The following is a 19,350-nucleotide window of genomic DNA, read 5'->3' on the forward strand; positions in this document are numbered from 1 at the left end:
ATTTCAGCAATACATTTGATAAAATCTCCAAATGTATGTTTGTTGACGAAATGAAACAATATGAACTGGGTAGGAAATAAAGCACTAAGAGTTTGGTAACTAATTTAAAAATTATAGCCAAAAGAAATTAATGTCAAAATGGAGGGAAGACTCCAGTGATGTGCTATAGATCTCTGTTTTAGGATGCAGCCTGAGATTTTTTTTCACAACATAGATGAAGTAATAGAAGGCATACATATCAAATCTGAAAGTTGAAAATAAACTTTAAGAGACTGCTGTACATTGGATGATAGTATCAGTACCCAAAGACTCCCTTCTCTTTATCTCTACTATCAACTGGATTGATGGGTTGACAAATTTATTAAATCTTCAGTCAAGTATTTGGGGGTTAAAGAGAGAATTTCTTTCTGGGATGGCAGCAGAGTGAGTGGTAGGGGAGTAGCGGGCTATTATTAATGTAGAAGAAGCAGTCAGTAGAAGTAGACTGTTTTCCCTGAAAGATAGGAGCTGGAATCACTAGAAGTGAGTGAGAAACCAGTCCCAGGGCAGCAAGGGCAAGGCTAGTTCCTCATAGTGGCAGTAGGTTTCTTATGTGTTTTCTGCCTTGGTCAGGACTGGATCAGGAAATGAAATGCACTGAAACTAAGGTTCAGGGACCTCAGTGGATAAACCTAAGTAAGGCCATGGAAGGAGTTGACAGCCTTATATCTAATTCCAAAACATTGATGACACAAGGGCATGGTGGGGGAAATGTCACCTAGAAACAGCACCTATGAGGAAAAAATTGGGGATTTTAGACACTATGAAGTTCAGCCTGAGTCAACAGTGTGATGTGCATATTGCTGGAATGAGTAACTGGGCAATGCTTAAAGGCATGGACTGAGGTGAGATGAACTTGACAGTGTTTTGGCAGCTGAACAAGTGTCCAGTCAGGGACTAAACTGTCCTTCTCTCCTTCCGATAGAATTATCATCTCTCCTAGTGTGGCAGTCTTCTGGGGTATGTCCCTGGAGGTGCACACAGACTTTCCTAGGGATGTGTGGGTAGAGATGATGTTTATGGAATCAGTTTCCAGATTTTCGGCTTCTATAAGAAATTTGACTGGGTTTGTTCCTATGGTAGGCACTTCATTGGTTAATGATAGACTTTCTTCAGCTTTACAAACAAAAGCACACCTCTCTGACCTATCCCACTGGTGCATTGTAGTCAAGATACATTTATGCCAAATAAAAGTACAATTCGAAATATTGGCTACTGGAATCCTTCTTCACTCAAGGTACCATCAAATACCCATCCATCTCATAGTAGATTCATTTTCAATAAATATCCACTGAGTATGTTTAATAATTATTTATCAAAAGGTACATATATTTAGGTTACTTGGGTATTACTAAGTGTATTTATTATGAATACTTTAAATACTACTCAATCTAAAGAATTTTTAAAATACTTAGAACCTTGTAGTCAGAGGAAATTGTTTTTAAAAATTGAATTTAAGTCCACATAAATATAATTATTATAAAGAATTATGATAGAATGGTTAATAAAAAACTTTATAGCAAAAGCATATATCATGTTAGAATACAATTCTTTGGGGAAGTTGAAGGAAAATATGATTTAAATAAAAAGGAATAATATAAAAATTCTATTTATTAAATATGAGCTTTTTCATGTATTTTTAAGTATATGATGGTAGACAGTATATTGCAATGGTATTTGGATTCCAGGGGATACATTCAAAACTGTACTATAACACTTGTAAAATGTCAATGTTTACTATATCCCAAGGGCAGTAATAGATGTCACCTTAAAATGTGCAAGCAGATATTCAATTTTCTAAAATATTTTTATTTTTTATAGATAGAATGGTCTGAATACCACTATAATAGAGGTTCTTTGAAGCCTTCTTCCTTGGCTTGGCAAAGAGGAAAAGCACTCTTCTCCCTTCCCTCCTAAGAAAGGAAACAGTAAAAGTCATGGGAGTTTTCTCATGTCCAACGAAGTGTTAGTCTTATTTGAATGATCTGTTCCAGGAATTCTCAATTCAAAAAACTCTTCTCAAGTTTAGTCTTTTCCTTATATGGGCAAGTTAGGTTGGTGAATGATGAAAATCTCATGACCATCTACTCTCTTTTCTGGAGTGTTTTCCTGGTAGCAACTTGCTACTTTTGAAAGTAGGGGTATTTTGAAAGCCTTTCTTTTTTTTTAAATGGAGTCTCACTCTGTTCCCCATGCTGGAGTGCAGTGGTGCGATCTTGGCTCACTGCAACCTCTACCTCCTGGGTTAAAGCGATTCTCATGCCTCAGCCTCCCGAGTAGCTGGGACTACAGGTGCGTGCCACCACGCCTGGCTGTTTTTTTCTATTTTTAGTAGAGATGGGGTTTTGCCATGTTGCCCAGGCTGATCTCAAACTCCCAAGCTCAGGCAATCCACCTGCCTCGGCCTCCCAAAGTCCTAGGATTACAGACGTGAGCTACCGTGCCTGGCTGAAAGCCTAATGTTTATTGTTAGTGTCTCTTACCATAACTCCTGATACAAAAAAAAGGTCCCATTCACCATTTTTTTCTATGCCTTAGGAAATGTGTTCCCACCTTAGTTTTGCCTTATCTAATAGAGTCTCAGGGAAACTGATTCAATTTTTCATTTTTAGTGAAGAAGAAGGTCAGGTTAAAAAGGGTAAGTGAGTTAAACAATGTCTTAAAGCCAGTAAATATCAGTGCTGGGATTCAAACTTGGTCTTTTTTTTTCTTTTCCCTTATTATTCTACTTCAACTCAGCAATGATTTCTGGAGTTGAGTAGAAAGAATAAAAAGTAAGAGGAAGATTATGGTACCCAGTGTTAATAAAGAAAAGCGGATGCCTAATTCACTAATAGGTGAAATTATCCACAAACTTAAACAAACAAGCTTCAAGGTGTTATCAAGCCAGAATTATACTCTTGCCCAGAGGCAACCTAAACTCAGGAGAAAAACATTCAATAAATCTGTTTAGTTGCATGGTAAAAGGGAATAATTTGTCTTTTTGTCCAATAACTTTCATCCAATGTTTTTCAGGACACATTCCACTGATATTTTCATATCCAATATAAAACACTGAAACTTTTTTCTAAAGGTCTCTTCCTTGTTCCTTACTTCCCAAACACCACCTTTAAAATTTTTTTTTTTCAAATGAAATCAGATAACAGGTGAACTTGAGCTAGTACACATCTATCTAAGGGAGTTACTATTTGAATTTGAATTTGAATTATCCATTCTAAAGTGAATTCAACGACATTAACCGCTGCAAAGCTAATTCTGTGAATGTTGAGTACACTCCTGACTGATTAATTGGTAATCCATTGGTGAGTGTGACTCCTTGCCCAGTGCTCTAGATCAATGCTTCCACGCTTTCGTGGAAGTATGGTAACATCAGATTTTGATTCCCAATAATCTGAGTATATTCTTGAGACTAGAGTCCCAGGCTTCTTTGTTTGAAAGGCACCATTGGTTTAGAACATGGAAAATTCTTATTGAAATCTCATTTGGTTCAACTTCAGATTTTCAGTATTTAGAGAAATCTTTTTCTGTACAGATCTCGTTTGTATAGACCTCATTCATGTTTCCTTTTTTTGTTGTTGCTGTTACTTTGGTGCCTCTTTCCTCCATGGGACATTCTCACTATTCTGTTTCTCCTCCTCTGAAGACTACTGCTGATTAGATGCTTCACCTCTATGGCACTAACTAGGCTTCTCTCCTTGTTAGTATGATTTTACTAAAGATGAACTTCAATGGCCTATTCAGAAAATGTAAGTGCTCCCTAAGCTGGCTCATCTAAGACCTCTCCCGTCCTTACCATCACCACCATTCCTCCTCCTTCCTTTGACTACTTTTGATATTCCCTTTAGCTCCCTCAAATCCTTCAACATATTCCTCTTCAAACCCGTATCTCCTCCATCGCTTTGTCCATCCATGACAGATCTTTCTCTTCCGACTCCAGTCTCTCAACTCTCTATGGTCTCTAAAGCTTTATGCTCCCTGCCACTACTGGGGGCTCTGGAAAACTCAAACTCTGGAAGCAACCACCTGAGGTTGCAAAAGATAATTGGAAACAGACTGGATACTGTATATGTTCAGATGGGATTTGGAGATACTGAGATGGCCGCTAGGTATCTCCTCAGTCATTTACTCAAATTTTAGAACAGAGCCTCCATAAATTACATATCAGGACAAAAGAAAATCTTAAAACTGTTATATGTATATGAACTGTATATGACAAACAGTTCACACTTAACTACTTCCTAGTTTTCTCTATAAAATAAGACTTACTAATGGTTAAAAATATAATCAATATATGTAAATAAAACTTCCGGAAACATTAAGGGCAAAGGGAAACAACTTTGTACGCAAAATATGCAAGGTATGTTGGATGTGTTTTTGTTAAGGTAAAAGAGAATAATTTTGTCCCAAATTAAAAAGACTGTGCGAAAATGAGGAAGACGAAGGTACAGGACAAAATCTGAGTGAACATGGGAAATGGCAGAAGATTCGTGGAAGGAGAGTCTTATGTCAATAGCCAATGCTGGCTAAAATGGAATGGATTTATGTGTCAACTTTTACAAATGACTCTTAGTATCAACAGTATATTGATCAAAAATGACTTGTAGTTTCTTTTCATTAAAAAATGATAGAATATTCTTGGATTATTGATCTGCTCTTTTGAAATAAAATTGAATATATTTAAACATACAACATATTTTGATATATATATGTACACACACACACACACACACACACACACACACACACATTGCAAAACAATTACTTCAGTCAAGCTAATTAACATTTTCATCTTTTCTATTGGTCTGCTCTTAATAAGAGATTGCAAAATTTGTTTTTCTAAAAAATATTTTGGGTAATCTGTATAGGAAACAAATATTCTGTTTCTTATCAGAATAGGTACCTGTGTTGATTTTGCATGTCCTTGAATTTTTCTAAAAAGTAGTGTTTTCTCTTTGGAAAGAACTAAAAACTTTTACAGTCATGTGGCCTTCTATATTTATATTTGAAATCTTTTATTGTCACCTTGGTTACATAGCTAGCCATGCATTCTTTCATAGTGACCTATGATCCTATTTAGCCAAGTATTCAAACCTTTTGTCAGTTTACAACCTTTGATATTTTGCTTTTCCCAAGTCAATTCCTAAATAAAATCTTTTATCTCAGATTGATTTGAAAAATTACAAAGGATTTGTTCCTGCACCTTGTAAAATGAAGGATGTTAAAAATAAGTAGGTTCATTTGGTATGTTGAGCTGCATAAAAAGCTTTGACAAGAAGAAATGCTGAACCTTCAGTAGGTTATAGTCGTGTGGGTCCACTATTATTAGTATGAATACTTGAAAAATTATAATAAATTCTTAGAACTTTGTTAGGGCTCTAGGTGTCCATGATATATCCTGGTGCTACTTTGTCTGATACTAATATCATGTCATCAGCCCTAACTCCAGTTGTTATTTTGAAATGTGGCATGTCACTGAGGGAAAAAAAAAAAACAAATTTTCTTGTCAAATGAACTCTTATCAGATCTTTAATTATGGCCATTTTAAGTATTTTGTCATTCACAGATAGTTTTTGGTTTATGCTGATGCTTCCCTGGGTGCTCTTATAATCAGTTAGAGTTCAGATTGCGTCATCTTCAGTAAAACAGGACCATCTTTGAGAACCACAGGAAGTACTATGACAGGTACTCTGGGACACAGACTTCTGATGCCATTGCTTAAATAACTTTGAGATTATACCATTGGACAGAGTCAGGATTTATGAAACTCTGTGAAGAAGCTGATGAGTTCATGAAACTACTAACTCAGGATCAAGCAGGACAACAATTAATTACATGGGTCTGAATGAAATGATAAAGGATTTGATTATGGCTTTTGTTTAGAATATTCCTCATGTTTAATGTTCTGTTTGCTAAATATAAGAAATGCCTTTCCATTTTCTCTTAAGCTATCTATAACTCATGAGAATTTAGTAGATTATGCTTTTGTAAACAGAATGAAACATAATCTTTTTATCCCTGCCTGATCCCTGTAAAACTCAGAAATTCTTACCAAGTATTCTTATTTTCATGGCAATACAATTATTTGCATAGGTTCAATAAATACATTTGTATGACAAGACATAATTGAAAAAATATATAACTGAGGCTTTGACTGGAATGTCATATTTGAGAATTAAGTGCATAGAGTCAGATGTGACCCACAGAAATACAAACTACCATCAGAGAATACTATAAACACCGCTACGCAAATAAACTAGAAAATCTAGAAGAAATGGATAATTTCCTGGACACTTACACTCTCCCAAGACTAAACCAGGAAGAAGCTGAATCTCTGAATAGATCAATAGCAGGCTCTGAAATTGAGGCAATAATTAATAGCCTACCAACCAAAAAAAGTCCAGGACCAGATGGATTCACAGCTGAATTCTACCAGAGGTACAAGGAGGAGCTGCTACCATTCCTTCTGAAACTATTCCAATCAATAGAAAAAGAGGGAATCCTCCCTAACTCATTTTATGAGACCAACATCATCCTGATACCAAAGCCTGGCAGAGACACAACAAAAAAAAGAGAATTTTACACCAATATCCCTGATGAACATCGATGCAAAAATCCTCAATAAAATACTGGCAAACCGAATCCAGCAGCACATCAAAAAGCTTATCCACCATGATCAAGTGGGCTTCATCCCTGGGATGCAAGGCTGGTTCAACATACGCAAATCAATAAACGTAATCCAGCATATAAACAGAACCAAAGACAAAAACCACATGATTATCTCAATAGATGCAGAAAAAGCCTTTGACAAAATTCAACAGCCCTTCATGCTAAAAACGTTCAATAAATTCGGTATTGATGGAACACATCTCAAAATAATAAGAGCTATTTATGACAAACCCATGGCCAATATCATACTGAATGGGCAAAAACTGGAAGCATTCCCTTTGAAAACTGGAACAAGACAGGGATGCCCTCTCTCACCACTCCTATTCAACATAGTCTTGGAAGTTCTGGCTAGGGCAATCAGGCAAGAGAAAGAAATCAAGGGTATTCAGTTAGGAAAAGAAGAAGTCCCAGTGCGTGATGTTCCCCTTCCCGAGTCCAAGTGATCTCATTGTTCAGTTCCCACCTATGAGTGAGAACATGCGGTGTTTGGTTTTCTCTTCTTGTGATAGTTTGCTAAGAATGATGGTTTCCAGCTGCATCCATGTCCCTACAGAGGACGCAAACTCATCCTTTTTTATGGCTGCATAGTATTCCATGGTCTATATGTGCCACATTTTCTTAATCCAGTCTGTCACAGATGGACATTTGGGTTGATTCCAAGTCTTTGCTATTGTGAATAGTGCCGCAATAAACATACGTGTGCATGTGTCTTTGTAGTAGAATAATTTATAATCCTTTGGGTATATACCCAGTAGTGGGATGGCTGGGTCATATGGTACATCTAGTTCTAGATCCTTGAGGAATTGCCATACTGTTTTCCATAATGGTTGAACTAGTTTACAATCCCACCAACAGTGTAAAAGTGTTCCTATTTCTCCACATCCTCTCCAACACCTGTTGTTTCCTGACTTCTTAATGATTGCCATTCTAACTGGTGTGAGATGGTATCTCATTGTGGTTTTGATTTGCATTTCTCTGATGGCGAGTGACGATGAGCATTTTTTCATGTGTCTGTTGGCTGTATGAATATCTTCTTTTGAGAACTGTCTGTTCATATCCTTTCCCCACTTTTTGATGGGGTTGTTTGTTTTTTTCTCGTATATTTGTTTGAGTTCTTTGTAGATTCTGGATATTAGCCCTTTATCAGATGAGTAGGTTGCAAAAATTTTCTCCCATTCTGTAGGTTGCCTATTCACTCTGATGGTAGTTTCTTTTGCTGTGCAAAAGCTCTTTAGTTTAATTAGATCCCATTTGTCAATTTTGGCTTTTGCTGCCATTGCTTTTGGTGTTTTAGACATGAAGTCCTTGCCCATGCCTATGTCCTGAATGGTACTACCTAGATTTTCTTCTAGGGTTTTTATGGTATTAGGTCTAACATTTAAGTCTCTAATCCATCTTGAATTAATCTTCGTATAAGGGGTAAGGAAAGGATCCAGTTTCAGCTTTCTACTTATGGCTAGCCAATTTTCCCAGCACCATTTATTAAATAGGGAATCCTTTCCCCATTTCTTGTTTCTCTCAGGTTTGTCAAAGATCAGATGGCTGTAGATGTGCGGTATTATTTCTGAGGACTCTGTTCTGTTCCATTGGTCTATAGCTCTGCTTTGGTACCAGTACCATGCTGTTTTGGTTACTGTAGCCTTGTAGTATAGTTTGAAGTCAGGTAGCGTGACGCCTCCAGCTTTGTCCTTTTGACTTAGGATTGTCTTGGCAATGCGGGCTCTTTTTTGGTTCCATATGAACTTTAAAGCAGTTTTTTCCAATTCTGTGAAGAAACTCATTGGTAGCTTGATGGGGATGGCATTGAATCTATAAATAACCTTGGGGAGTATGGCCATTTTCACGATATTGATTCTTCCTATCCATGAGCATGGTATGTTCTTCCATTTGTTTGTGTCCTCTTTTATTTCACTGAGCAGTGGTTTGTAGTTCTCCTTGAAGAGGTCCTTTACATCCCTTGTAAGTTGGATTCCTAGGTATTTTATTCTCTTTGAAGCAATTGTGAATGGAAGTTCATTACTGATTTGGCTCTCTGCTTGTCTGTTACTGGTGTATAAGAATGCTTGTGATTTTTGCACATTAATTTTGTATCCTGAGACTTTGCTGAAGTTGCTTATCAGCTTAAGGAGATTTTGGGCTGAGACGATGGGGTTTTCTAAATATACAATCATGTCATCTGCAAACAGGGACAATTTGACTTCTTCTTTTCCTAACGCACTGGGGCCTATCATGGGGAGGGGGGAGGGGGGAGGAGGGAGGGATTGCATTGGGGAGTTATACATGATATAAATGACGAGTTGATGGGTGCAGCACACCAACATGGCATAAGTATACATATGTAACAAACCTGCACGTTATGCACATGTACCCTAGAACTTAAAGTATAATAAAAAAAAAAAAAGAAGCATTAAAAAAAACAAAAAAAGGAAAAGAAGAAGTCAAATTGTCCCTGTTTGCAGATGACATGATTGTATATTTAGAAAACCCCATTGTCTCAGCCCAAAATCTCCTTAAACTGATAAGCAACTTCAGCAAAGTCTCAGGATACAAAATTAATGTGCAAATATCACAAGCATTCTTATACACCAGTAACAGACAAACAGAGAGCCAAATCATGAATGAACTTCCATTCACAATTGCTTCAAAGAGAATAAAATACCTAGGAATCCAACTTACAAGGGATGTAAAGGACCTCTTCAAGGAGAACTACAAACCACTGCTCAGTGAAATCAAAGAGGACACAAGCAAATGGAAGAACATACCATGCACATGGATAGGAAGAATCAATATCGTGAAAATGGCCATACTGCCCAAGGCAATTTATAGATTCAATGCCATCCCCATTAAGATACCAATGAGTTTCTTCACAGAATTGGAAAAAACTGCTTTAAAGTTCATATGGAACCAAAAAGAGCCCGCATTGCCAAGACAATCCAAAGTCAAAAGAACAAAGCTGGAGGCGTCACGCTACCTGACTTCAAACTATACTACAAGGCTACAGTAACCAAAACAGCATGGTACTGGTACCAAAAAAGAGCTATAGACCAATGGAACAGAACAGAGTCCTCAGAAATAATACCACACATCTACAGACATCTGTTCTTTGACAAACCTGAGAGAAACAAGAAATGGGGAAATGATTCCCTATTTAATAAGTGGTGCTGGGAAAATTGGCTAGCCATAAGTAGAAAGCTGAAACTGGATCCTTTCCTTACTCCTTATATGAAAATTAATTCAAGATGGATTAGAGACTTAAATGTTAGACCTAATACCATAAAAACCCTAGAAGAAAACCTAGGTAGTACCATTCAGGACATAGGCATGGGAAAGGACTTCATGTCTAAAACACCAAAAGCAATGGCAGCAAAAGCCAAAATTGACAAATGGGATCTCATTAAACTAAAGAGCTTCTGCCCAGCAAAAGAAACTACCATCAGAGTGAACAGGCAACCTACAGAATGGGAGAAAATTAATGCAATCTACTCATCTGACAAAGGACTAATATTCAGAATCTACAAAGAACTCAAACAAATTTACAAGAAAAAAACAAACAACCCCATCAAAAAGTGGGCAAGGGATATGAACCGACATTTCTCAAAAGAAGACATGCATACAGCGAACAGACACATGAAAAAATGCTCGTCATCACTGGCCATCAGAGAAATGCAAATCAAAACCACAATGAGATACCATCTCACACCAGTTAGAATGGCAATCATTAAAGAGTCAGGAAACAACAGGTGCTGGAGAGGATGTGGAGAAATAGGAACACTTTTGCACTGTTGGTGGGACTGTAAACTAGTTCAACCATTATGGAAAACAGTATGGTGATTCCTCAAGGATCTAGAACTAGAAGTACCATATGACCCAGCCATCCCATTATTGGGTATATACCCAAAGGATTATAAATCATGCTGCTATAAAGACACATGCACACGTATGTTCATTGAGGCACTATTCACAATAGCAAAGACTTGGAATCAACCCAAATGTCCATCAGTGACAGACTGGATTAAGAAAATGTGGCACATATACATGATGGAATACTATGCAGCCCTAAAAAGGATCAGTTTGTATCCTTTGTAGGGACCTGGGTGCAGCTGGAAACCATCAGTCTCAGCAAACTATCACAAGAACAGAAAACCAAACACCGCATGTTCTCACTCATAGGTGGGAACTGAACAATGAGATCACTTGGACTTGGGAAGGGGAACATCACACACTGGGGCCTATTATGGGGAGGGGGGAGGGGGGAGGGATTGCACTGGGAGTTATACCTGATGTAAAGGACGAGTTGATGGGTGCTGATGAGTTGATGGGTGCAGCACACCAACATGGCACAAGTATACATATGCAACAAACCACGTTATGCACATGTACCCTAGAACTTAAAGTATAATAATAATAATAATAATAATAATAATAATAATAATAAAGAGAACAACAGAAATTAGCTGGAAAAAAAAAAACTGAGTTTGCAGTCTGGTTCAACCAGTAATCTTTGTCTTCTTTCTAACTTTCATAGAAATCTCCTTCATGAAATATCTGATTACTACCAAGTCTCAGAGTTGGTTCAGCTAGTACTTCAACAACAGAAACCTGCTGAAATTAACCAGATGAACTAGCGTTCCTAAGTTTTTCAATAGGAAAACTGAACAAAATGGAGAGTTGACAAAGAAAGCTTTAAAAATACCATGAGCTTAACTACATTTGAGACAAATTTCTTCCTGACTTTAGACCTGACCTTCCTTTTCTTAGAGCATTTACTCTAGAAAACTTTATAAATTATTTCTCTACTTTTTTGAGATACAAATATTCTCCTAGCTTCTTGTCACTTTTATACCTCAGGAATAAACTTTCTCAAGGACTTGGGAGCTAGCACTTTGATATAGAATCATCAGAAAAGATAGCACCCCTGTCTGCTAGTCTTCTGTTGGGAGGATAGGAATCTAACTTTGATAAGTGCCAATCAGCAAACACAGATGGCCTTACTAAGCACATTGCCTAACCTCCCTCCTGATATCTAGTGCTTTCCCACTAACTAATCATAGCACTTAAAGGTTTTCCTGCCTTTTGTTTCAGCAGAATTGAGTTCAATCTCTCTCCTCTTGTTGCAAAAGTTTTGAACACCTTTCTTGCCTGTTGTCTAATGCAATTTTGCTTTGACAACACTCACAGCAGTGTGAACACACGCAGTGTTCAATGACTTTAAAGATCAGTCATTACAATTGAGTCCTTTGGTAGTTTTCAACATGGATTTGACATTATGGACAATTATGTTCCTTATACTATAAGGAAGAGCCAGCAGAGCCACATGTCATGTTCATTTATAAACCACACAAGGAAAGTGATTCTAGAGGGGAGGATAAAAACCCCTCCCTGTGATTAAGATGTCACTAAGCCTTAACATAAAATTATGTGCCCTACCACATCTCATATTTTAATAAAAAGTTTGGAAAGCAGTAGTCAGTCTTATGTCAGATAAATAGTATACATCTAGCTCATTATTGAAGGCATTCATCAAATATTAAAAACATAAGACCCTTTATAGAAATTCTAAACTGGTCCCGGGATCTTAGCATTCAATTATCATTTCTGAAATCTGAAATCAACATATTTTATGTCTAAACTGAGAGTATATCTGAAAATCAAAATTCAAAGGCATGCCTTTTAGTGGGCTGACTGATGGGAAAGGGCTGTGATTACGCCTAATTTTCACCCTCTACATCACGATCTCATTGATTATGTTTCTCAGCTTGCTAAGGGTTCTGTGAGGTGATTTTCAAGATGAATATTGCTATTTGCAGGATTTCCTGAATAGGAATATTTCGGGAGTAAATTGCACAAACCAAGCAATGTGCAGTCAATTTTCACTCCAGCATAAACAATGTATTAGAACACAGCCCTTAAAGCCTTTTTTATTTGGGTTTCATTACACAGCTAGCTGCATTTCATCAATAAGCGTGAAGTACCAAGCAGACAAAACTGAGGTTCACAGAGGATATTACATATTTTTCTAACAGGTGTGCTCAGAGTTTGACTAGAGAAAACAAACTACCCAAACGGCAAGGCCTCAGACCCTTTGTTTCCGAGGCAGCCATGGCCACCATGGCCAGACAAAGCAAGTTTCTTTACATTTAGGATTTGGAGCTAGTGGTGTGGCTGTTTGTAGATCTACTTTCTTTGCATTAACTCTTTCTTAAGATTTTATTAAAGGCATTTTTTTTTTCCTTGTGTTAAAAAAAAGAAGCATGGGCTCAAAACTCCTCAAACATTTTATTTTTGGTGTTCAATAGTTTGAAACTAAGTAAAGCAAAGTCTAGTGTCGCATCTTTCTTTAATGGAAAAATAGTTTAATTCATTTAAACGGAGGAATACAGCAGGCTGTAAGGACTAACATCCCATATCTTAAATCAGAAAACCTGTGCAATCTTAATAAATCATTTATTAGTGATAAGGAATGGAAGCTAGACAAAGAGGGATTAAAAAAAAACAAGGTAAATTATTATTCACACAGGTCACCATTTCCTAATTATAAGCCAGGGGTTTGAGAATTATTGGGAGAAACTCGCAAGTCATCAAATCTATGATTTTATGTTTCCCCTCCCCCTACCTTGGACACAGCCACAAGCAGAAGAAAAAGGCTAAAAGAGTATTTTTGAAATCTGCACTCCAGAGATAAAAATCTCAGAATATGCTCAAGGGACTGAAGCCAAGGAGTTTTCTGCCAGGAAAAAAGCAGCTCCCTTTCCCCTCAGTGAATTAAAACAAGCTGCAGGAGGCAAATATCATGACTCTCAGAAACTATACACAGCAGTGAGAGTGGTGACTTGTAGCTTTGATAAAAACAAGTGATTAACACAACCAAGCATGGCTTTCACTTCAAACTGCAGGGACCCATTTGGCAGAAGCCTATGGGCCATAGACAATTAAAGACCCAATGCGGGTTTTCAGTAGTTGAAAACCATTCTGGGGGGCACAGACTGGGACTAAAGTCATTTTGGTTGAGTCAACAGGATCTATTTGTACCAAGTGATTAAAAAAAATCTTTTCTTAAATGTATTCCAGGAAGAGAGATAGCTAGCATTGAGTATTTTTAAAATTATTATAATAAAGAGGCACATTTTAATCAAAGATTGCATTTAAAAGAGTAGAATGTGCTTTTACCGTGAGCTACAAAAAGCTATTTCTGGTTGGGAGGAAAGACTTTATGGCCTTTCCTCTTCGCAATATTACGTCAATTACTTTTTAAGAATATACTGGATATAAGATAATTGAGAATTTGGCTAAGATTATTGTGTATTGGGCCAAGTAACTGCACTTTCTTGTTGGGGTTGTTTATTGAGCAATGAAAAATCAGTATTCATGAGATGTAGTTGTACTGGTGAATAGGAGCTAGTCAAATACCTCTGAGTACATTATGTACTAGCTAAGTGGAGAAATGGTCAGGATCCTAGAACTGATGGGTTCCCTGAGACGATGATGTGTTTTGTACTCACCCAGTCTTGCCCCTTGTGATCACATATGACTAAAATGCAGGGTGGTGGGACATCAGAAGCCACGTCTCAGTATCAAGACTTCCCCTGTGCCTTTAATGTGCAGGCTTTTGTTACCCATCCTGTATAATTTCTTAAAGCTAACTAAATTTGTTACTGGGTAAAGCCTATTGTGTCTCATAAACTGAATCATCAGACTGAACCCAAGACTGTGCCACTGGCTGAGTAGGCTGAGTTTTGTCCTGGTGAAATGATGTCTACTTGAGACTTCCACAGTGCCATCTGCTCTTGGGGAGTAGCTATCAGAATGGTAGACATAAGTGTCAGGAGGAAGTACGGTAAACATAGTGAAGAACATTTTGCTAATCTAACTCATTTTAGTTGTAGCAAACTTCTCTCTATCTCCTTATTATCACTCATGCCCATCTTCCCCAAACTTTTACTTCCTCTTCACTAGAATATTCTCAAACTTCCTTTTTCCTTTGCTCTCAGTTCTATCAAAACAACAGTTAAATGGAGATGAAAATGTTACGTTTTTACAATCCTGGAAAGTAAATAAATTTAACAATTAAAGTCAATTAAAGAAAAGAAAAACTACTCAAAAATGTTATTTATCTTTTTCACTCTGAAGTTGCCCAACAATACATTCATTAATAGATTGTAATTTCAATGATTTGGTTTATTTGATCGGCTACTTAAAGATTTTGGCCAATAAGGAGACGCAAAACAGGGCAGCATATTGAAAGAATCTTTGGAATAGATTCCTTGAAAGGGAGAAAAGAGGATCACTCAGCATTTATAAGGACACTAAAAGAAGGAGATAGTGGTGTTCAATTGGCAGGACTGTCTAAAGCCCTATGCTTACCTGCAGCATCTCATTAGTATTCTGGGTGCCCTGGTACCATCTTTATCCATTGACTTAAAAATACTTACGAGCAACCATCATTTACTGGATCCTGGACTGAATGTGTTTGATATGAGTGGAGAAACAGAGATAAATAAGAAAATACCCTCTGCACTCAAAGAACAGTGCAGATTTGTAATGAAATATTCAGATGTATAAAATTTAAGTGTAAATCAACATATGAACAATGGAAGATGCATAAAGAGGTTTATAAGAAATCCTAACAGGGATTCTAACTCTACTTGGGGTACGGAAGAAAACTCGGAAGAGGCAATGACTTTGAATTCATTCCTAAAGAATGAAAGAAAATTCATTATATCAAAATAAACTGAAAGAAGTCATTTAAAGAACAGAGAAAATCAAGATCACAGGTATGACATGAAATTACATGGATGGAAAGTTACCAAGTAATTTGATGTGGCTAGACTATATGGGGAGATTGCTGGCAGAATGAGAAGATAGATAGAAAGGTAAAGTGTAGTCAGTCTGAAAGGGCTTTACAATGTCTACAAAAGAGTCCAGACATTATATTTTAGGAACCTAATCTCATAAACAACTTCAATTTTGGATAAGGAATCTATGAATATGTATTAAGCACAATTAAAACAGGGATAGAAAATGTATCATAGTAACAAATATGACACAGGCGTTCTAGTAATATGAATTTAATGAAGACCTTATTTCTAGTAAATGTCGAGAAAAAGTAGCATATTCTAGTAAAATAATAATTATTATTATCATTATGACGACAATGATGATGATGATGACAAAGATTCCCTGCCTGACTAAACTTTAGTCAGGCTTCTGAACCTTCACCTTGGCTCATCTGTGCACTCCCCTGTAAAATCCAGTTTCAGCAAAGAAGACTGTCAGTTTTGCAAGAACCCTTTACCCTTGGTACCTGATCACCCTCAGTATTCTCTGCCATCTCCCCAGGGATTGTCTGATAACCCTGGCTCATCTTCAGCAAGAATCCTGTGAGGTTGGTTTAGCCAGAATCCCACTTACCCCTGACGTTTCCTCTTAATTTTCCATCTACTGACTCCTACCCTGCTCCTTGGCTATAAATTCCTACTTCCCCTGTGCTGTATTTGGAGTTGAGCCCAATCTCTCTCCACCCGACCTCCTGTAATACTCCATGGCAGTGGTACCTGTGCCTATTGCAGTGATCCTGAATAAAGTCTTCCTTACCATGCTTTAACAAGTAATAATTTTTCTTTAGTAATGATACAGAATGAGAAAATTCAGTGATATTGCCATTTTTCTTAAAAAAGAAAAAATATTTAAACAAAATGTCCCTACCTTAATGTCAAATGGTCCTTCTTGGTTTGGTTGGTTATAAATTTCCAACTGATTCCTAATAGGAGACAACCACAGGAGCAGATGATTTAACTGCTCTTCAAGGTCTTCAAGCTTTTTTTCAAGCTGCCCAAGGTCTTTTATTTGAGCTTCAATTTCTCCTTGTTTCTCAGGTAAAGCTCTGGAAACCTGAAAGGAAAATACATTTTAAAAAGGTAAATAATTCTCAAGGCGTAAGCCAAAATGTTTAGAAATATATTTTCAAAAGTTATTTATCATGAAATGTTGCAGAATCTGACTGATGTTTGTTATTTTAGCAGTATAATATTGATTATTTACATATATGACATGCTGGTATTTAACCAATGTATTAGAAATTATTCATTAACACTCTACAAAAATTCTTTGCTTTAAAGAAACTAATGCCATTTTGGAATTACAAAACACACACCTTACACAAATGCAAAGCCAACTGCAACTGATAAAGTAAAGAAGTACATATTTCATTTATTCACTCAGTTACTAAATATACTGGTATGTTGTGTATTATATGCCAGACACACTTCCCTTGTAGTTATAAAAATGAATAAGCCAAGTTATTCAGCATTAGTACCAGATATATAACACAGGTCTTCTAAATCCCAAATGAGTAATTTTTATTCAGTGCGTATCCTAAAATTAAAACCAAACCAACTATAATTTTGTTTGTATAGCAATCATTTCTTCTACTATACTTGCTTCTAGCTTTCTTTTATGTCATGGAAGACTGTAAAAGGAAGTCCTTTTATGTACAAGGAAAATTGGCAAGTTATGTGTTTTTGTGAGCTATAGTTTGTGAGTCCTAGTAAACAGAAGCAGGTGCTTGAGATGGGAAGTAAAAAGAACATTTGGATTAGAGTAGACTATAACAGAAAGATTGATTATAGGTTATTTTTATTAAGAGATCAGTGTGTGCCAACCATCGTCCTTGGAAGTTTCACTTTTGTAGACTTCCTTAATGCATCCAACAATGCTATGATATAGATATTATTATGATCCCACTACCACATGGATGATGACGTTGGGGTTGAAAAATCATTAAATAGGTTAGGAGGCAGTATGACATGGCATTAAACATTGTGAGGTCTAGAGTTAGGCCACTTGGATTTCAATTCTTGTTCTAGTTCTTCCCTAACATTTTAGCCCAGTTTTCTCTAACTCTCAATGCCTCCTCTATAGACTGGGGACAATGGTAACACCTACTTCATAGGATTACTGTTAGGATTCAATAAAGTCATCCCTGAACATACCTTAGAGCAATACTCTGCATGATAGTGAATGACAATAAAGTTATTAAATAGTAGTGATTATTGCTCAAGCTTACAAGTAAATAAAGAGCCAGGATAGGCTGGGCACTGTAGCTCATGCCTGTAATACCAGCACTTTGGGAGGCTGAGGCAGAAGAATTGCTTGAGCCCAGGAGTTCGAGATGAGCCTGGGCATCATAGCAACAAACCCATCTCTACAAAAAAAAAAAAAAAAAAAAAAAAAAGAGAGCCAGAATAAACAAGAGTAAAACTATTTTCTTCAGAATGTCAAGAGTTAAAACCGATAACCCAGAATAAAGAATTTAAACTTGTAATGATAGCTCTTTATGAGACTATTAATAATACCATTGTAATACAAAATATTACACTGCAATATGAATAAAATTTTATAATATACATCTGTTCCATAATAATATAATATTACAAATAATAATAGAGAAGATTTTATAAATAAACTAGATAATATACTAGTGTGTCACATAAACAATGTCACATGCTTTGGAACAATTGTTTTAGATACTTTTTAAATAAGTACATTCTTTAATTGGATACAAGAGTTAGGAGATGAAAAGGAAAAAGTTGTGGAGAAAAAATCAATTAATGTATAGAAAAATGAATTTTAAACAAGATTGTATATGTAAACAATATGTACATTGAAACACCTTGTAAATGCATGCATATATGTTGTGAAAAATTCATGAGAATGTATAAGTAAAGGATTAACATCCAGCCTGGACTGTTGCAGGTCAGTCTGGGACTGACCCTAGGCTCCCACAGCACTATTTCCTTGGAAACAGTAACTTTAAGATGAATGAATGGGAGATGCTGGGCCTGCCTTTGTTGTGTGGAACTGCACCTCATTGCGGGAGCTGTCAGTTGGAATACAGTCCTTGGATCCATGTGACTACAATGGTGTAAAAGATTGATGGGAAATACAGGTGGTGGCTCCTGTTGAAGGTGACCTGCAGACCTCTTGTCTCTCATTCCTGGCAGCCTTTCCCTGTGTGGGTGAGAGCTGGACAAAAGAAGCATCGTATTTCAGGTAGCACAGAATGTCCATGAATCATGAATTGAGATATTGTTCTCTTTGCTCGATTTGTGTTTTGTGAGTTCACATCCATAACTACACCTGTGGTGCTGAACTTTCCTGTGTGTGTGTGTGATGTAGGTGATGTTACAAATATAATCCTACGTCTGTAATACATGATCTAATAATGTCCTCAACTTATTTTTCAAGAATTTTAAAGGAGGTAACTAAACATTTTATTTTTATTGGATCATTTTCTACTCACAAGTAGATGTAAAAAGCGTTTTACAGCTTCAACTAACAACCTCTAAAAGCCTCTAGACTCTAAAGCTACTGAGATAATAGCCATCATATTTTCCTAAACTCTCTAAAACTGAGCGATGAACCCCTTTTTATCTATCATGAAATTGTTCACGTTTCATTTAGGCTTCATATATAAGCACAGAAATCTGTGTAACGTTTAACTCAGATTGCTGGTTTCCTTATTATCCTCCCATACTATCCCTTCCTTGTAATAGAGGTAAAACAATTCCTGACAAAAAACAAAAAAAAAACAAAAAAAAAACAAAAAAAAAAACAGTGTAATGGGTTAGATTTGACTAATATCTGGAA

At 36.6% G+C, this 19,350-nt stretch overlaps 1 protein-coding gene across 3 annotated transcripts in view; it reads right to left on the bottom strand.

Moving 5' to 3' along the window:
* The window catches only part of DMD (dystrophin), a 2,245,117-nt gene that overhangs the window by 797,988 nt on the left and 1,427,779 nt on the right, over positions 1–19,350 (bottom strand). For all 3 annotated transcript variants that reach the window (XM_030933724.1, XM_030933725.1, XM_030933726.1), the window contains one exon: positions 16,408–16,593. In XM_030933724.1, coding sequence (XP_030789584.1) covers positions 16,408–16,593 — 186 coding nt within the window. The remainder of the gene's footprint in view (positions 1–16,407; positions 16,594–19,350) is intronic.

This window comes from Rhinopithecus roxellana, chromosome 7 (genome assembly GCF_007565055.1).
Source record: "Rhinopithecus roxellana isolate Shanxi Qingling chromosome 7, ASM756505v1, whole genome shotgun sequence".
Lineage (NCBI taxonomy): Eukaryota > Metazoa > Chordata > Mammalia > Primates > Cercopithecidae > Rhinopithecus > Rhinopithecus roxellana.